Raw genomic sequence first — 19,706 nt, forward strand, 5'->3', positions numbered from 1 at the left:
CCACACATGTTTAGTCACAGCTGTCCTAGGTTCTAAAAGTAAATGATATATACATATAAAGTAAAATATATGTGGGTTTGGGGTTTGTTTTGAAATAAAGACTTGAATAGGTTAGAAGAGAAAAATTTTCTGCATTTTAAAAAAACACAAAAAATAGTCCTCAAACACCCACTTTTATTGCCATTGTGCCTATACCAGTGGGGAAAAAGACTGCTATTCCTTTTCTCACATATAAGTTACATGTTCCTGTGGAGCTTATAGTATGGGGGAGAGAACGGTAAGTAAGTAAGCAAGATGTGTAAGACCTGGTGATAAGTGCTATGGAGGAAAATAAAAATATATCAAAGAGGATAGGGATAGAGAAGGCCAGAGGCAGGTGGTGATTTTAAATAGGAAGGCCTGAGTAAGTACCATTTAAGCAAAAACCTGAAGGAAACAAGAGACCAAGGCTCTGCACAAGTCCAGAGGCAAGAGCATGTCTGGTGTGCTTGCCGGACCACAGGGAAGCCATGAAAGGTCATGAGGCATAAGAAAGAGAGAGAGAATAGTCAAGAGATATGATCGAAAAGTAATGGAGATCTAGCTTTTGTTCTGCCTCATGTGCAGTTGTAAACACTTTTGCTTTTACCCTGAGATTAGAAGCTGTTGGAAGAGTTTTGAGCAGAGGAGTGAGGAGCATCCTTCTGGTTGTGAGACTGAGAACAGATAGTAGGGAGGCCAGCTGGGAATGACTGCAACAACTTAGAACTGAGCAGCTTGGGCTAACACAGTAGGACAGGTGGTGAGAAGTGGTCAGATTTCCAATCTGAAGGTAAAGAAAGTGTTTTGAAGATAGAGGTGACAGAATGTTCAAGTGGGTAGGATATGATAAGTAGAATGAAGAGAGAATCCCCTATATGCCGAGATGAGGAAAATTGTGGCAGGGACGACTAGGACTTTGATATTGGACTTTTTTTTTTCTTTTAGATATCCACTAAAATCTAAGAAAAGATGTTGCGCAGGCACTTTGAAAATGAGTGTAGGGTTCAGGGAAGACATTAAATTGAGAACTATGTATAAGTAGTAAAACTATGAAGTGGGTGAGATCTCTGATAGAGTAAGTTGTTGAAAAGAGAAGTTTAAGAACTGGGCTCCAGGATAGTCCCATGTTCAGATTTGTAGGATAAAAATGATGAACCAAGAGAGGAGACTGCAAAGGAATGCCAGTACAGCAAGAGGAAAACCAAGTATGGTGCCCTGGAAATCAACTGACAGGACATTTCAAGGAAGGGAAAGTCATCAATTGCTCAAATGCTGTTAATGGATCAAGTAAGATGAGGCCTGAGATTGGTCATTGGATTAAGCAAGAAAGGAGGTCAGTGGTAACATTGAAAAGGAGTTTGGGTATATAGTGCTAGAAGCAAAGGTCTGATTGAAGATGATTCAAGAGAAAATGTGAGAAAATAAATTGCAGACTGCAAATGTAGATAAATCTTTTTATCACTATTTAAGAGAAGTAGAAAAAGGGGAATATTAGCTAGGAGTAGATATGGGGTCAAAGAGATTTTTTTTTTTTTTAATAACACAGGAGAAATTTCAGCATATTTATAGTCCTGACAGGAATGTTCTGGAGTGAGGGAAAACTTGATGATGCAAGAGAGTCTCTTGTGGTTTAATCCACAAGAGAAATGGATCCCTTAGAGGATTTGGCCTCAGATCATCTATAGTAGCAAAAAAGAAGTCAGAGGATCTGGCCCAGGTGGAGGCATCTGGGTAGATGTGGCAGGAGCTTGTGGTAGTTCTCTGCTGATGTTTCTCATTTCTCTGTAAAGTAGGAAGTAAGGCCATCAGCTGGAAGTGAGGATGGGGAGGAGGCGCTGGCTGATGATGGAGAGAGGAAAGAAGGTATGCAGTAGACATCCAGGGAATAAAAGTCTAAAGGGACTGGAGTAATGTAGCAGGAATTCTGGCCAGCATGAGGGTCCTACTTAAAGCTTGGAGTCATAAGTGTAAAGGGAAATCAGTCAGTAGGGTTGCTTGCCAGCCATTTATACTGGCGTAGGTGGGTGTGGAGAGAAGACCAAGAGTTGGAATGGAACAGGCGCTTTTTTCCAGACAAGTACAACAAATCAGGTAAGAAGGAAGGGAATTGACAGTATACACAAACAAGTATAACAGTGGACTGTGTAGTCAAGGTGCCTAAAAAGGGCAAGATGAGGCATGAAGGTAGTGAGGGTCAGGGAAAAAGTTTTAAGACCAATCAATTGTATAGGTCCTGGTGGAATCAGATAGTTGTTGGGAGTTGAGGACCTAGAGCCAGAAAATGGGGTCCTGGAAGTGGAGATTAATGGAGAGAATGTACTTAGTGGTAATGGCAAAGTCTCTCAGTATCAGCATGGGAGCAGATGGCTCAAATAGAATGGGGGAGAGATTTACTGAGAAGGGGAGTTCAAGGAACTGAGAGGCCAGGATATTAGAAGAAAAGCCATCAGGGATTTTGACAGGAGTGCTCCTAGAGAGGATGTTGTTAGTGAGCTATAGTCTTAAAGAAATGAGAGGAGGTGAACTAGGAAGCATCAACGAGGAGAGTTAGTGGCTGATATCTGATGACATGAGAATCAAAGCTGGAGATTTTGAGGAGGAAGAAAAGAAGCATGTTCTAGAAACAGCCATGGGACCAAGGAACAAACTCTCCTATCTATAGCTCAAATGTAGGAGAGGGGTGGGAGAATACACAGCCACCATCTGGGAGAGCTACATAGAAGTCAATGCTTCATAAGCCATTTATTGACAAACAAATAAATATAATAAAAATTAAGTTGAGGAACACCCAGGAAATCACAGAATAAAGTATATTTGTTTGACATGGTTAACTAAAGAATTCTAGTTCCTAGGCTAAATGGGTTCTGAACGAAGCGGAGGGCCACTGATTATAGGAGATTTTTGTTTAATAGATGACTGTCTAATGACTAAAGTAAGACTGCAGTCTTCTCTGAGGCAAGTGGCAAGTACATTAGCTTGAATGAAGAAAAGTGGTTGCTAGATATATATATATATATATTTTTAATGGTTTTTTTTGAATGAGAGAGGCACATGAACAGAAATAGTGGGTATAGAATTTGGAAGTTGAAGAAACCAGTATAGATTTGATCATGTAATGCTAAAATGAATTATTCTAGACCCATTCTTGGAGTTCTAGATGATCGCTACAGAAATTTCTTTTTGCAGCATGAATTTAGTTCCGATTTTGCTTTCTGTTAGTTCTGCATCTCTAAATGTGACATTTTATTATTGAGTGCTGAATTATTTTTATCACTGTTTATATAATTTGGGGAAGGGCAATAGTTTTTAAAAATTCTTCACCATAAATTTCTTCCATTTTAAATCTAGATTTTACTTTGCTTGCAAAGGACATGCCCAGCACAGCTCCATCAGATCTTCAGCCTCAGCCAGTTATATCAGTGATGCAACTTTTTGGTTGGGATGATATCATCTGGCCCCAAGTTGTAGCAAGATATTTAAGTCATTGCCTACAAAATAGGTAAGTGACTTGATTTCAGATACGCATGTTAATAGAAACTCATGACTGATCAGTACACTAGGAAAGTAAGAATCTTCAAAAATAAAAACTGATCTTGCTACATATATTCTCACTTGGGTGTTTTTTCACTTTTGGATATATCAGCAGGAAAGAAAGGAATGGGAATGGGATTGGTTAGAAGACCCACATAGAAGTATACTTTGTCCTTAACTTTTTTCTTATGTAAATGGTCATGACTTCTGCTCTTTTTATTAAGAGCCACTTTTTTTTCTACTTTCTGCTTCATTATCACCTCACCTCACTAGTTATTAGCCCCTTCCTCGATTTTCCCGTTTTAACCTTATTCTCTCTTCCCTCTTTCTCTTGGCATAATCCTACACATGTGCCATCAGTGGAAAGAGGAAAATAAAAATAGAAGATTACAGATGAAAACAAGAATATTTCTGTAAAACTTCTTTTTAGGTGTGTTTGTAGTGTTTATTTTCAACAGTGCCTATCTGTATTAACGTGTGTATAAAATAAGGGAGGCTAAGAAGTGGGGTATGTTAGAAAGTTTTCCTTCCTTTCTTAATCTCTGTGCTTAGGGAACATATTGCCAGGTTTTAGTTTTGGTTTTTAATATCCCATGAATTTACTTTTACAGCATGTTATGTGAAGCACTTTCTCATATAAGCTGTGTATCTTTCCAAGCCTTAACTATAAAATCATGGATTCGTTGCATTTTGCAAATGTACATAAACAACCCCTATGTTCCTGATGATTTGTTCATTGATACAAATCCTGGACAGGCTTTCGGTAAGTATCTGAGGCATTTTGCTTTCTAGATATCTAAGTATGTTTAAGATTTCTTATTTTGTTTTTTTTTTTTTCATAAATTAATAGAAAAAGATATGATATATGTTTGTAATATTATATAAAATGTTTGTAATATGTATAAATAGTAACTTATTTCCTTTTGCCACCTCTTTCTTTTTCTTGATATTTTTCTGTTACCATATATGACAAATTTCTCTCCCATAAAGATAAAAGAACTTGTTTCCTTGGAAGCCAGGAACAAAAACTTGCTTTCCAGTGACAAGCTATTTTTTACCTTGAAGAAACTGATCACACAAAAAAAGTAGAACTATAAAGTAAATAACCAGATATCATACTGTTAACACCTTAAAAAGAAAAGTATCCAATTATGAATAATTCTCTCCCGTTTTATCTTAGATATTTTACCTCTCTTCTGCTTTACTGTTATTAGTCACAGAGTGATACTTGTACTTTATTTATTAAAATATCCATACAGTTTTGGTTGTCTACAGGACATGCTTTTTCATAAAGTATTCTTTATGGCCGTTTATAAATCACACAAAGGCATGACTGAAAAAAATGCTCCAGATTTACTTCGATATCTTAGTGCATCATTTAGCTTTACATGAATAGCTTTTGGGGTTAGGACATTCACAAGCATATGTTTGTTTGATTTTAAATAAACGTTTCCTTAGAGACTTAATTGAAAGTTTTTAATTATGTGGAAGTTTGAATGTTTTTTAAAAAAAGATGTTATAAGTGAATGCTGCATTCCCTACTCTCATCTATATATGTGTATAATATAAATGTATATAGTAAACGTAAATGTTATTATGTTGTTTTTATCTTAACAGAAAAAAAGTACTTGGAACAGTTGACTGAACTGACAAGGTTGCTATTTAAACTCTCAGAAGTAAAGAATATTTTCTCAACGGCTCAAATTGAATATTTATCCAGTCCAGAAGACCCTACAAAAGCACTTGTTCTATTTTTTGAGGTAGTTTTCATTTATTAGTATAACTGTCCAAATCAGTTATAATTATTTTTTCACAAAAACTTGAAGTGTTTATGAAGTTTTTCTATAAAATGAATTATTTTAAATTGAGTCATATTATTGTTTGCCTGCTATTATCAAATTCTGGAGGAATAAAACTGTGACTCTGTAGTACAATTCACTCTAAAGGACAGCAGAAGAATTATATTTAATGAAAAATAGGGACTGAAGAATGCTATATAATAGGGGCACCTGGGTGGTTCAGCCTATTAAGTGGCCAGCTTGTGATTTCTGCTCAGGTCATGATCTCAGGGTCATGAGATCGAGCCCACTTCAGGCTCTGCACTCTGCATGGAGTCTGCTTGAGATTCTTTCTGTCCCTCTTCCTCTGCCCACCCGCCATACTCATGCTTGCTTTCTTTCTCTAAGAAAATAAATAAGACCTTAAAAAAAAAAAAAAAGAATGCTACATAATACTATTACACTAAGGCTTCTGTCAATTGTAGGGATATCTTATTGCTAAAAATTGCTAAAACTGGGATAGCAATATTCTCCAGATACTTGGGAACTAGATTGCCTTGTACGTGGTCCCATAATAGTTCAACTTAATGTTTACCACCCTATAGCAAATAGTAAATTTTACAGTAAAATTTTATTATAGTTAGCATAAGCACCAACTGCTTCATATTGTTATGGTCGGGTCTTTAAAATCCAATTCATTTGTTTAGTTTTGTCTCCATAATGAATAGTCCCTTTCAACATTTGACTTTTAATTATTAATTTTGCAGGAATTTCTATTATGTGGTATTTTTTGCTTTGCAGCCTTGTTGAAGTTGTTAATGTGTTTAGTGTCTTTGTAAGCAATTCACACTAAAAGTTGGTTTGTTTTCTCTCAGAGTGTTTTATATTAACATCAATGAAAATAAATACAAGCTATAAGCTCTTCCCATAAATGTGAATTCTTCCATTGGTTTCCATTAAGTTAAAAGTATAATTGTATGATGATTAGTGATATCATATAAATCCTAAAAATATTTAGTAATAGTTTATATAGCTATAAACTATTACATTTCTTTTGAGCCTTTTGTGTAGTAGTTGATTTAATCTTAACCTGTACTTAGGACACTTATGCTAGGAACCATACTGGACCAGAAAGGGAGGTAGAAGTCATTTATTTCACTACTAGTTTTCAGAGCTACTAATTTAAGCCAGTCTGAATGAATTGTTCTTTCATCACTCAGTAAATAATAGTTGTTAGCTAAATGCTAGATAGTATTATGATAGGATTTCTTAGGGATTTGTAAAACCGGAAGTAGTCCTTGATCTTAGAGAACTTTTTACTTGTCCGAGAATACAAGATAAACACAAAGGTTAAAATAAGAAGACAGTCTGTGCTAAGTGTCAATTAGTTGTTAGATCATTAAGTAGGTTAATAATTCAGAGTGTCTTGGTCTAAAAAGTTTGGGTTTTCTCCTGTGAACAGTATGAAGGCTTTATAAATTTTTAAGTAGGTCTGATTAGATCAAATGAGTTTTTAAGAAAATTAGTAATAGTAGAGTAGATTAAAAGCACAGAAGAATTGTTGGCCAGAATCTAGTTAGATTTAGAAGGAAGTGAAAACTGAATTATGGGATTTTTGAAGGGGCGTGGAATAAATACTGTGTTTAACCAGAAGAATGATGATATCTTAAGAAGAAATAGGAGCATCATGATTTAAGGTGAGGGAGAAGTGGTGAGGAGTTCAATTTTAAACTGGTTTAGTTTGAGATTGTGTGAGAGGTCACTAAGATCATTCCCAAGTGCTGTATGATTTGCTGGGAGGACTAAGAACTCAGCATATAGTTGTACTCACAACTATGACTTACCTCAGTGAAAGAATCCAGAGCACAGTCAGCAAAGAGAAAAGGTACCAGGGGTGAAGTCTAGCAACACCAGGTATGGCTTCCAACAGTCGTCTCCCAGGAGCTACACTGAACATGCTTAATTCTTCCAGAGAGGAATTGTGACAACACATCTGCAATGCTGTCTGCTGGGAAAACTCATTAGGGACTCAGCGCCTACGTTTTTTAATGGGGACTGGTCACGTAGGTCCCTTTTGCCAGCACTTAGAAAATTCCAGACTCCCAGAATGAAGGCAGGTATTCAGCATAAACTACATTGTTTCCACAAACAGTTTAGGCTCAGTGAGCCTTCTTATCAGGAAACAGTGAAGGAAACCTAAGGCCCCAATCTCCAGCCAATGGCCAGACTTACAAGTAGGACTTTTTAAAGATAGCAAGTGTAGGGCCTACTATGTTAACTCTTTCCTGCACAGAAATGATAGTATGATCCTGAGATAGTCTGAGAAATACATGTCTTATAGCCTAAGGAAATAAAGGCTAAACACAAGAGAAATACTGTGATCTAGATCAGTGGTTCTCAAGTGTTTCATAGACCCCTGGGGGTTACTGATACCTTTCTAGGAATTTTACAAGCTCAAAAGTGCATTGACATTTGTACAAATAGTGCAGAAACTTTATCACAAATCAGTACCATGGCCCAAAATTATACTGGTGGTCATTATCATTTTCGCTGCCATGCAGTCACAGGAAAAAAAATCCAGTTTCATTTAAGAATTATCCTTAATGAAGCGGTAAAATTATTATTAATTTTACTGAATTTTGACCCTTGAGTACATGTCCTTTAATGTCCTGTGAATGACAATGGGAAGTGTATTTAAAGCATGTCTGCTGCTTATAAAGTGAGGTGGCTGTCTACAAATAAACAGCACTTGTGTGGTAATGTTAGTTACAGGCTGACCTGACTGCTTTATCTTTTTTTTTTTTTCTTCACTAACATATAAAGTATTATTAGCCCCAGGGGTACAGATCTGTGAATCATCGGGCTTACACATTTCACAGCACTCACTGTAGCACATACCCTTCCCAATGTCCATCACCTAGCCACCCTATCCCTACCCCCACCCACCCTCCAGCAACCCTCAGTTTATTTCGTAAGATTAAGAGTCTCTTATGGTTTGTCTCCCTCCTGATCCCATCTTATTTCATTTTTTCCTTACCTACCCCCTACAACCCCACCCTGCCTCTCAAATTCCTCATATCAGAAAGATCATATAATTGTTCTTTGATTAACTTATTTTGCTCCACGTAATACCCTCTAGTTCCATACACATCATTGCAAATGGCAAAATTTCAGGTTTTTTGATGGCTGCATAGTATTCCAGTGTGTGTGTGTGTGTGTGTGTACACATACATTCATATACCACATCTTCTTTATCCATTCATCTGTTGATGGACATCTAGGTTCTTTTCATAGTTTGGCTATTGTGGACATTGCTGCTATAAACATTTGGGTGCACATGCCCCTTCGGATCACTACATTTGTATCTTTAGGGTAAATACCCAGTAGTGCGATTGCTGGATCATATGGTAGCTCTATTTTCAACTTTTTGAGGAACCTCCATACTGTTTTCCAGAGTGACTGCATCAGCTTGCATTCCCACCAACAGTAATAGGAGGGTTCCCCTTTCTCTGCATCCTTGCCAACATTTGTCATTTCCTGACTTAATTTTAGCCATTCTGACCAGTGGTTTTGATTTGTATTTCCCTGATGCCAAGTGATGTTGAGCACTTTTTCATGTGTCTGTTGGCCATCTGGATGTCTTCTTTGCAGAAATGTCTGTTCATGTCTTCTGCCCATTTCTTGATTGGATTATTTGTTCTTTGGGTATTGAGTTTGGTAAGTTCTTTATAGATTTGGAATACTAACCCTTTATCTTATACATCATTTGTGAATATCTTCTCCCATTCTGTCAGTTGTCTTTTAGTTTTGTTGACTGTTTCCTTTGCTGTGCAAAACCTTTTGATCTTGATGATGACTGCTTTCATCTTGAGAGAACAACTAACAGAGTATGGTTATTCAGACGGGTGTTTGGCAGACATTTTCTCAGAAATGTATGAAATGAGTATCACTTCAAAAAAAAAAACAATTGACAGTATTTGTTGCTAATGATATAATTTGAGCTTTTAAGAAAATTAGAATCTTGGAAAACTTGTATTTGCTATTATGATGAGCTTGAAAGCTTCTTGATAATTAAAGATTTTTCTGATGACACTGCTGATAATAACAAATACAATTTTTTTTAATGAATAATGAAATGTGCCCACATTGGGAAAATGTATAACTCAGTGAGCCAGAATTTTCCAGATGACCAAATGGGCTTTTAAAAGCATGCATTACTCGAAAAGCAAAATGGATCAGTGGCTTTTAAGGTAGCAGAGTATAAAATATTTGTTAACATGGTTTTGAATTCCATAATACAATTAGCCTTTAAGAAATACCACTTGTCAAGTTTTGGTGTAATATCAGAGAGGAATTCCCTAAAAGGTATATCAGAGAGGAATTATTGAAAAAATCTACTAAAATACTTCTTTCTCTTCCAGTTACATATATGTGTGAGATTGAATTCTTTTCATCTGCAACATATTGCAAAAGATTTTATGCAGAAACAAATAAAAGAATCTAGCTGTCTTCTATTCAGCCAAACATTAAAGAGATTTGCAAAAATGTAAAAATTATTACTAATTTTTTTTGTTTTGGAAAATAAAGCTGTTTTCCCTAAAAAGTTTTTACTCTGTTAACAAATAATGCTTATTATTTTTAAATGAACTAGTAATTTAAATGTTCTCTTTTTATTTTCTGTGGTAAATATCAATAGATATAACCCAAATAATAATACACCTTAAGATCCTCAACTTTTAAGTGGATAAAAGGGAACTGAGAAGTTTGAGAACTTCTGGCCTAGGAAAAGAAACATAGAGAACCAAGGGCAGAAAGCTAAATCGAGAAAAAGAATCATCAAGTCTATCTTTTTTTTTTTTGCTGTTTTCATCATCCACCTCACAGTCAGTCACTCCAGGTCATAGATTCCTTATCTTTTCCTCCATTCTACATTTTATTAAATCAACATGGCTAACTTTAATATCACTTTGAATAATTTACCCTAATCCCTCATTTCAAAGCTTCTCCCCAAGTCTTGTAGTGATCTTCCCGCCTGCTCTGCTTCATCAACCCACTCCCATGACTAAACCTAAGGGATGCTGTGGCATCACTTGGATTATCTGAGAGCTCTTTGACCATCACCACCTATGCCTCCAGCTCTCCAAATGACCTCATATGACCTTCCACTTCCTTTTCTCCAAGTGCAGCACCCTCTTAAGGTCTCACATCTTCCCCGTCCACCCTAATTAGCCCTCTCGGGGGCCTCACTACAGCTATACTTTTACCATCATCTTTACAGTCTTCCATCTTGGTTTTTTGGTTCTGCCTACAAACCTTCAGCCTTGGATGGATGCATCAACTTGCTTTCTCTTCTTTGTCTTATCTGCTGAGAGTTGCAGGAGCAAAATCACAAAACTGTGTATATTGATGGTATTAGGTCCAATTTAGGTCTTTCAAATTCACAGTAAGTCAGTCGCCAATAATGGTTTGAAAACTTTGCTACTCTTCTCAAACCTCCTGACCCATCTCTAGCCAGTCTTCTCTTGGTTCTTTTTGTGACTGCTCACCTCTTGCTCATTCTCACGTTTCCTCAACTAATTCTTTTATTTCCCTTACTCTTGCCATTTCACCTTCTCTCACTGCCTTACCTCACATTTCTCCCTACAGCCTCTCACATGTTGCCTTCTGTGCCCATTCTGTCTCATCATTTTTCCTCTGAGAAAGTAAAGCTAGCATCTAATGGCTTATAAAGAAAATTCTAGGGGGATAAAAATCAATCCATATCACAGAACTGAACACTATAGAGGTCTTACATTGTAAGAATTTCATAACCTTGCTTGTAGGTTTTCCTTATAGGAATTTGAGGATTGTAATTGCCATTTGTATACTGGGATGTTTGGAAGTCTTGATGCGATTTGATAAAACCTCTTTTATATCAGTCCCATTGATTTTTTTTTATTCGTTAAACTTTTTATTTTAATTACAAAAGGCAAGACTTAATTCTTTCCACTGGCATTTTTTAATTGCTGTGATCGTTTATTGGAAAGGTAAGAATGTACACTTAAGAATGTAAGGGGTGTGTGTAGAGAGAGAAATTTTCTTTATTTCTCAAAGTCACTATTGTGTAAAACTTGGAAATCTAAATCATGTTTTTCCTTTTTTTTTTATAGGCTGTTGGTATTACTTATGGGAATCTGCAGAAACTTTCTGATAAATCTGCCATGGTCACAAAGTCCTTAGAATACCTTGGTGAAATATTAAAATATATAAAACCTTATTTAGGAAAAAAAATCTCCAGCGCAGGGCTGCAACTGACTTATAGGATGATGGGTATGTATTCCTGACTTTATTAAAACTTCCTTAGGTTGAACCTATAGCATCATGATAGATAGGAATACATTAATACACAGGCTACATCACAGTTCTCCATACAATCATAAGAATAATTTTTTTAAGATTTTATTTATGTATTTGACAGAGAAAAATACAGTGAGAGAGGGAACACAGGCAGGGAGTGGGAGAGGGTGAGTGAGGCAGGCTTCCTGCCGAGCAGGGGCCGGATGTGGGGCTCAATTCCAGGAACTTGGGATCAGGACCTGAGCTGAAGGCAGATGCTTAATGGCTGAGCCACCCAGGTGCCCCAATCGTAAGAATAATTTGGAAGAAAATGATTTAGCTTACAGTGATTCATATTGGCTTTCTACTAGTGTATCCTATCTTGCCCCACCTCTTTCAGACCTCTTCTTGTTAGGCTTGTGTTAATATTAGAGTTAATTATGACCAAAACAGAAAATAAGCTGATACCAATTGGCTGTCAGTAGTCTGTTGTGAATCACTCACATTGTGAATATCTGGATAATTAAAATGGACTTTTTTTTTTTTTAATGTTTATCTGTGCTTTGTTAGAATTTAAAATATCAGGAAACCATCACTCTCCTCTATTTTTCTGGTCTGCTCTGTATGAAGGATGTCAGGAAAGAATTTATTACTGCACTAGAGATATTTATGCTTCAAATCTTGCTTCTCACAATACTATTTTTCTCCTTTCAGAAAGAAATCTTTTTCTGTGCTTGTGCTGTAACAGCACAGTTCATCCTTGAGGAAGTCAGTAATTTGAATACCTTTGTTCACTAAAGCCATGTTACTAACCAAAAATAGGAACTGGATAAAAGGAAATGAAAAGTATTTCCTTAGATGTTTTTATACAAAATTTAAGGGTTTTTTTGTTTGTTTGTTTGTTTTTGGTTTGTTGGGGGGTTTGTTTTGTTTTGTTTTAATTTCTCTGTGGCCTAAACCTTATATCTGCTCCCTTTGATCTTGTGAATATATGAATAAACCTGATTTGGGCTGTCTGAAACCTTTTATCTTTGTTGTGAAAGATAAAGGAGAATGCAAAAATGTGTAAATATGGATGATGTGGAATATAGTGAAAGCTATAGTAGCAATACAAGCATCTTAATTTTGGAGAAGAAAATAAGTGATAATTTATTATAAATTTAACATATTAAGATGTAGATAAATAAGTATTTCGGCATTCAGTCTTATAATTTATTATTCTCTGTTAGCTTTTTGCCAAGCTAAATGTATGATTTCAGAATATACCTTTATTTTACAAAATATATGATAGTCATAACTAACTGCAAAATCATATTCAGATTGGTGATATATAGACCCAGGGTAAAATTCTCCTTATGAAGAATGGAGGACCTTCTTTGTTTTATTACATTGTTGAGTTTTGACTTACTGGAAGGTAGATCTGTATTTTTTGCTTTTGTCTAAATCTCAGAGACTGGGAATAGAATATATTGGTATAATGTTCCTCATTTTGTGTTAAAAATTAAGAACAGATAATTTACTGTCTTCTGTATGTAAAAGGCTCATACTGGAGGAGGAGCAAGTATAAAGTTTGAGGTTTCAGACCTTCTTTAAGTGTGTGGGTTGGGGATATCATATTCATTTAAGAGAAAGAATTAACCATAGAAACTGTTTTATTTACCTGGCCAGTTCCTAACTGGGGATACCTCTGTTGTCTAGTTACGAGAGTACTAGTGAAAGGTGTAAACTATTGATAAAATCACACTTAAGATTAAGGCATCTGGAGTCTTAATTGTAACTCACTAATTTCTGAGAAAGGATTGATTTATGAGTAGTATCTTCCACTTTCCTCCTCTTTTTATCATTTTTTGTCATTTTTCTCACTCTTTATACCTTTTACTTTTCCATCCTGTGTTTTTCTGTTGGTCATTCTTCTATCTTCCGTCATTCTTCATCTTTGTAATTGAAATTCTACCCATGACCCTCAGTGCCCAACCCAAATATTCCACATTTTCCATATTCCCAGGTAGCCTTGGTCTCCCTGATTATGCTTCATCTGTCTATCTTATGACATTTTTCATAGCTCGCCAGCTTTTATAATTATTTGTGTACTTGGCATGCCCTTACTAAATTTTAAACTCACTCATGTTAGTGGCCATATCTTTTGAACTTTTGTTCCTGTTGTCATGTTATATTTTGAACAAATAAAAACGTTTCCTAAATTACATATTCGACTCTGCATTAGAAACTGGGGATACATCAGCTGAAGAGCCTCACCAATGTGGAAGATGGCATATACTAAATAAATGCTTCTGGAATATAATGATTTTATAAACCTAGCTAATAGTATGTAATGTATCTTTTAATGTTCCTAAATGAGCAAAGTTACTTTCAAACTATATAAATACATTTTTAAATGCCTACTGTAATGATCCCAGTCCTCTTATTGTATTTTTTAAGGCATAGTATATGCATAGAGTAGAAAATAAGTAAACACATAAGAACTCTTATAGTACAGCTCTCTTCCATTTATACAAGTATGTACCCCACAATTTTTCTATGTTTTCAGCATCATCAGTTATATAAGTGATATGTTTGTAGGCAGGAAAAAGACAGGTTTTTTTTTTTTTTTAAGATTTTATTTATTTATTTGACAGAGATCACAAGTAGGCAGAGAGGCAGGCAGAGAAGAGAGGGGGAAGCAGGCTCCCCGCCGAGCAGAGAGCCCGACATGGGGCTCGATCCCAGGACCCTGAGATCATGACCTGAGCTGAAGGCAGAGGTTCAACCCACTGAGCCACCCAGGCGCCCCAAAAGACAGTTTTTTACAATGCTATACTACGTATTTAAACCTTTCTCAAAGTTTTTCTTTCTTTCTTTCTTTCTTTTTTAAAGATTTTATTTATTTATTTGACAGAGATCACAAGTAGGCAGAGAGGCAGGCAGAGAGAGAGGGGGAAGCAGGCTCCCTGCTGAGCACAGAGGCTGATGTGGGGCTCGATCCCAGGACCCTGGAATCATGACCTGAGCCGAAGGCAGAGGCTTTAACCCACTGAGCCACCCAGGCACCCCTCAAAAGTTTTTCACTTAAAAAATTTCTTTCTCTTTGCATCTTTTTAAAGATTAATTTATATATTTATTTGAAAGAGAGCATGAGAGAGAGGGAGGGAGCACAAGCAGGGGAAGGGGCAGAGGAAGAGGGAGAAGCTGACTGTCTGCTAAATAGAGAGCCCGATGTGGGGTTTGATCCAAGGACCCTGGGATCATGACGTGAGCCAAAGGCAGATGCCCAACCAACTGAGCCACCCAGGTACCCTGTCTTTGCATTTTTTAATACCATACATTTAAATGTTCTTCACTGAAACTGAAAAAACTAGGGTTCTGGGAGCACCTGTGTGGCTTAGTCAGTTGACATATGACTCTTAATTTCAGCTCCGGTCATGATCTCGGGGTCTTGGGATTAAGCCCCACATCAGGCTCCACGCTCAGGGTGGAGTCTGCTTGAGATTCTCTCCGTCCCTCTGCCCCCCCCCCCTGTACTCATGCGCTCTCTCTCCCCGCCCCCCAAAATAAATATTTTTTTAAAATATTTTTTAAAAACTAGAGTTCTGATTTGTCAGTGAAACAAATGGATTGCCTCTGCTTTCTATGAACTCCCAGAACTTAAGATCTTCAGCAAAGTGTTTTAACCATTATAAAAGATGAAATACAAGGGTAGATGATAGCATTTTTGGTTGGAAGCCCCTCGCTCTTTATAAGTCAATTCCTATGTGACACCTAAGAGTGATATGAATCATTTCAAATGTCAGCGGTGATGGCAGTTCCCTTTGCGGGTATATTAATGTTAGTTAGGGTGTGAGTTCTTCTTACATTGCTGTCATTCACCAGTTTTCCACCTACTGGAAAAATGAGGAGCAAGCCAGCGTTATTTAAAATACTGCTAAGTGAGCATTGTGTTTCTTTATGATTGATTATTGTATTTCCTTTTACAACAGAAGATTAATGTTGCTGTTTGTTGTTCTTAGAAGTGATTATTGGTTGGGCTTTTTTCTTTTAACATCAATATACTCTTCTGTAAGCATATTTTTGTTTTCCTTCAGAGCTTGAATTTTAAACTTTTTGTTTTATGGAAATGGCTTTGAATTTTTTCCTCTCCTCTGCTTTCTAAGGTGGAATAAAATATAAAAGTTTATGCCGTATATGTATCACTGTGCCATTTGAGCAAGCGCTTCTTTTAAATTTGTTTTAGTAAAGAAGACCTCGGTAGCAGAAATACACTCCTAATGGGAACTGGTTATCTGCTCTTCATTACTTTACTAAACAAAAGGTGCTCATTTGTTTAACTCCAGTCTCATCAAATGTAGCAACTGACTCCTAGCATTAAAGAAATCATAATATATTTCATGTAGTGGAGATGTCTGCTTCTCTTTTTTCAGAATCAAAATTTAAATTCACTGTGTATATTAAACAATTGGAAGTTACAAAAAGTGAAGTTCAGGGAGGTTAAGTGATTGCTTCAAGGTTACAGCTAATCCTTTCTTCCTGCTTTAATAATTAAATTTAGCTATATCTTTTTGTGTTGCAAACTGGGTTGAGACAGCCTATAAAATTTTATGTAAGACTAGGTATCAAAAAAGTAAATGTGGAGTAGTAGCATGATGAAGCGCAGGGAGAGTGAGCACACACATAAAAGTATAATGCATGGTCTTCTAGAGTTCTTAAAGCTGGGTTATAAATTTGCCTCTGAGCTTCCTAGCAGCCACAGCAAGAAGAGAGATCTGATTAATACAACATGTAATCTGTATGTTCACATACTGTATAGCCAAATCACATAGTGTGCTTGAGTGTATTATGAATTAAATGCCAGTTGCTTAGGAAATGTATGTTTTTCTTAGCCCAGAATTCTGAGAAAACTTTGTCTCTTTAGCAATATACATGATGTGACATCAGTCTTTTGACTCCTAATACATGTTTCTCTCTATTGCTTACTTTAACTTTGTCCTTTGTGCTTTAAAGGTAAATTTTATGGTGGAATGGCAAAACTTTCTGGTTAGATGATAACCATACCTGCTGTTACTCCTCTTCTTTGTCAGGAATTCTCGTTAAATCTTGGGCACAGATCTTCGCCACCTCTAAAGCGCAGAAACTCCTATTCCGGATCATAGATTGTTTACTGCTGCCGCACACCGTGCTACAGCAGGAGAAGGAGCTGCCTGCACCTATGCTGACTGCAATTCAGAAGAGCCTTCCTTTGTATCTCCAGGTAGAGTGTGGCTGTGTGCATGTTTAAAAGAAGAAATTAAACTCTGCCTTAAAACAGTATCCTAATTGCAGATTTGAAAACCATCCATTGTCCTCTCATGTATGTGTGTACCTGTAGCACTTCTGTTAAGCAAGTTCTAAATTCCTTTTGTGTTTGAAAACAAAAATGGAAGAGGCAAAGTGTCCCAAGGAGCAATTAAAGTTGAGACAGGAGGCAGACTAGCATAGACACGGTAGTGTGCTCCTTATTTGCCTTAGAGCCAGACAGCGATGAGAGATGTGAGAGAAGATACCGTAAAGGAGATGAGCTGTAAAGGAGCAGAGGGGGTCAGAGTTGAAGGACCAGTCCTGTCAGAGGGAACAGCCGGTAAAAGGCATGAGCTTTAAGAAAGTACGACACGCTGGGGAAGAGCCGATAATTCTGTTGTGGTTGGACACTCATGTAGGAGGAGCCATACACTGGAAGGCTCCACATGCCACACTCGGAAGTCTGGACTTGTTCTTTTACGTGGGGATTTGAATGCATGGTTGATGGGTTTGGATGGATTTCGAATAGGGGAGGGGGAGTGACATATCATATTTACATGTTAGCAAGGTGATGCTGGTGGCAACATCTAAGCTGGTATGGGGGTTATGTTGAAGACTTGGAAGGCAATGAGTAGTTCATTTTCTGAAGGTTTCGAACAAAGCCAGTAGGTACAGAACTCACATAGCAGACTGTAGAAACATTTAGGAAGTCTGATTAAAAATATTTGCTGCGTGAATGGTGCACAGCACCAGAAAGAAATAGAATGCTTCCTAGATTCCCGAGTGGCTGCTTATGCAGATAGTAGTGTGGCTCACTAACATGGGCAATTCTGGAGATGTAGGGATGAAGGTAATGATCGATATCTGAACAGCTTTCATTTGAGGTGCTGTGCAATATCTAGGTAGGCACTTGGAAATATTGATCTGTCATTCAGGGGAAAGCACAGAGTTGGAAGCGTACTTTGTTATTCATTAGTGTCTCATACTGAAGATAAGTGCTTCTTAATTTGGGGTTCAGGAAGGGAAGCTTGAGGAAGAAAGGGAGAACAGAATTTGATTAGGTAATAAGCAGTCTTTTCCACAGATGGATTTTCTTAAACAGATTTTTACAGTTTCTAAGAAGCTTTAAGTTGACTTTTTAATTTTGTATTAGTAATAACATAATAAAGTTTAGCTGGTCTGCTAGCAGAAAGATAAAGTGTTGCCAATCAGGGAATGTGGGTGGGGAGAATCTTGGGCAGCAGGAGAGTCTGAAAAGTGTGTTCTCTGTGGCCCCCTTACGCCAAAATAGTACAACAAGAATTTGTATTGGGGATGCCTGGCTGGCTCAGTTGTTATAGCATGGGACTCCTGATCTCAAGGTCGTAAGTTCAAGCCCCATGTTGGGTGTGGAGCCTAATTAAAAAAAAACAAAAAGAAAAACTTCGTAAGTGGATAACTGAAAAATTTGGTAAATTTATCTGTTTGGCAGAATTTACTTAGAGCAATGCCTTTAAATTCTTAAAGGTACTCATCTGTCTTCCAAGTTTTCAGAATATACGCATGTTTTACTTCTTCATCTTCTAATAATGTGATTTTAAACAAAAACATTGAAGAAACTGGGTAGAGGGTGTTCATTGCTTTTTCCCCCCAGTTGTTTGATAGTGTCTTAACAGATCTATGCTACTTTTATTACAAATAATCTTATTTATAGCTAAAATGGAGACATAAACATTTCTTTACTTTTCTTTTTTTTTTTAAGATTTTATTTATTTATTTGACAGATCGCAAGTAGGCAGAGAGGCAGGCAGAGAGAGAGAGGGAGGGAATCAGGCTCCCTGGGATCAGGACCTGAGCCGAAGGCCACTGAGCCCACTGAGCTACCCAGGCGCCTGACATAAACATTTTAATTACTTCTCTAGGAAAACACATTGCTAATCACAAAGTACCAAATTATAGATGAACTTTTAGCACATGATTTGTCATTGTGTTGGTGATTGTCTATATTTTAGTAATATGCAGTATTTAGTAACATTGGCAGAAAAATATTTCTGTTTCTCAGGGTATTGGTTTCATTGTTTCTAAGTATCAAATACTATAATGCACATGGAATTATTTTGTTAACTTTGTTAATTTCTATACAAATAGGGATTAAATCAACAGATCTCTTAACTTTTCTAAACCTCAGTTTCTCCAGCTATAAAATCAGAGATGTGATAATACCAACTCATTGGACTTTTTAAGAAATTTAAATGAAATAAAGGCTATAAAGCACATGGCACAGCGTATGACATATGAAACTCTTAAAATAGTCATTAATCAGAGTTGTATTCTTCTGTATTTCTCTCCTTATGTCAATTTTCTTTTAATATATCACATTTCTTACCATGGAATATTTTTTAGTATGAATTCTGTAGTGTCACTCAAGTAAATGACCAGTACCTACATTTAAAAAAAAATGACTTAAAAATGTATTTTATTACTTTGAAATTACACATAAATGTGGTTGATGAGTGTGGTGGTCATGTTCTCTGGGTATGAGACGAAGAAGGAAGCTTCCTTTGTCTTCTTGTACTTCTCCCCTAATTCATTTGCGTACACCCCAAAGGCACACATGTTTGGTTAGATACCACAGCATAGATCTCACCCAAGCTCAGCAATTCCCTGAGCCTCATATTAACATCACCTGTTGATGTCGGGCCATGTCTTTGTGGATTGTGTGACACATTCTGACATGAATGTTAATGCTAGGGACTAATAAGTTTTATATATATATATATATATATATTTTTTTTTTTTTTTTAGCTTTGCCTT

The 19,706-nt window shown here is 36.6% G+C and overlaps 1 protein-coding gene across 1 annotated transcript in view; it reads left to right on the forward strand.

Moving 5' to 3' along the window:
* The window catches only part of MMS22L (MMS22 like, DNA repair protein), a gene marked incomplete at its 5' end in the record, with an annotated part of 123,969 nt that overhangs the window by 88,336 nt on the left and 15,927 nt on the right, over window positions 1-19,706 (forward strand). Inside the window, 5 exons of the mRNA XM_080806338.1 lie at window positions 3,370-3,520; window positions 4,164-4,315; window positions 5,170-5,312; window positions 11,480-11,639; window positions 16,718-16,887. Coding sequence (XP_080662464.1) covers window positions 3,370-3,520; window positions 4,164-4,315; window positions 5,170-5,312; window positions 11,480-11,639; window positions 16,718-16,887 — 776 coding nt within the window. The remainder of the gene's footprint in view (window positions 1-3,369; window positions 3,521-4,163; window positions 4,316-5,169; window positions 5,313-11,479; window positions 11,640-16,717; window positions 16,888-19,706) is intronic.

Source organism: Martes martes (assembly GCF_963455335.1).
Source record: "Martes martes genome assembly, chromosome: 6".
Classification (NCBI taxonomy): Eukaryota; Metazoa; Chordata; class Mammalia; order Carnivora; family Mustelidae; genus Martes; species Martes martes.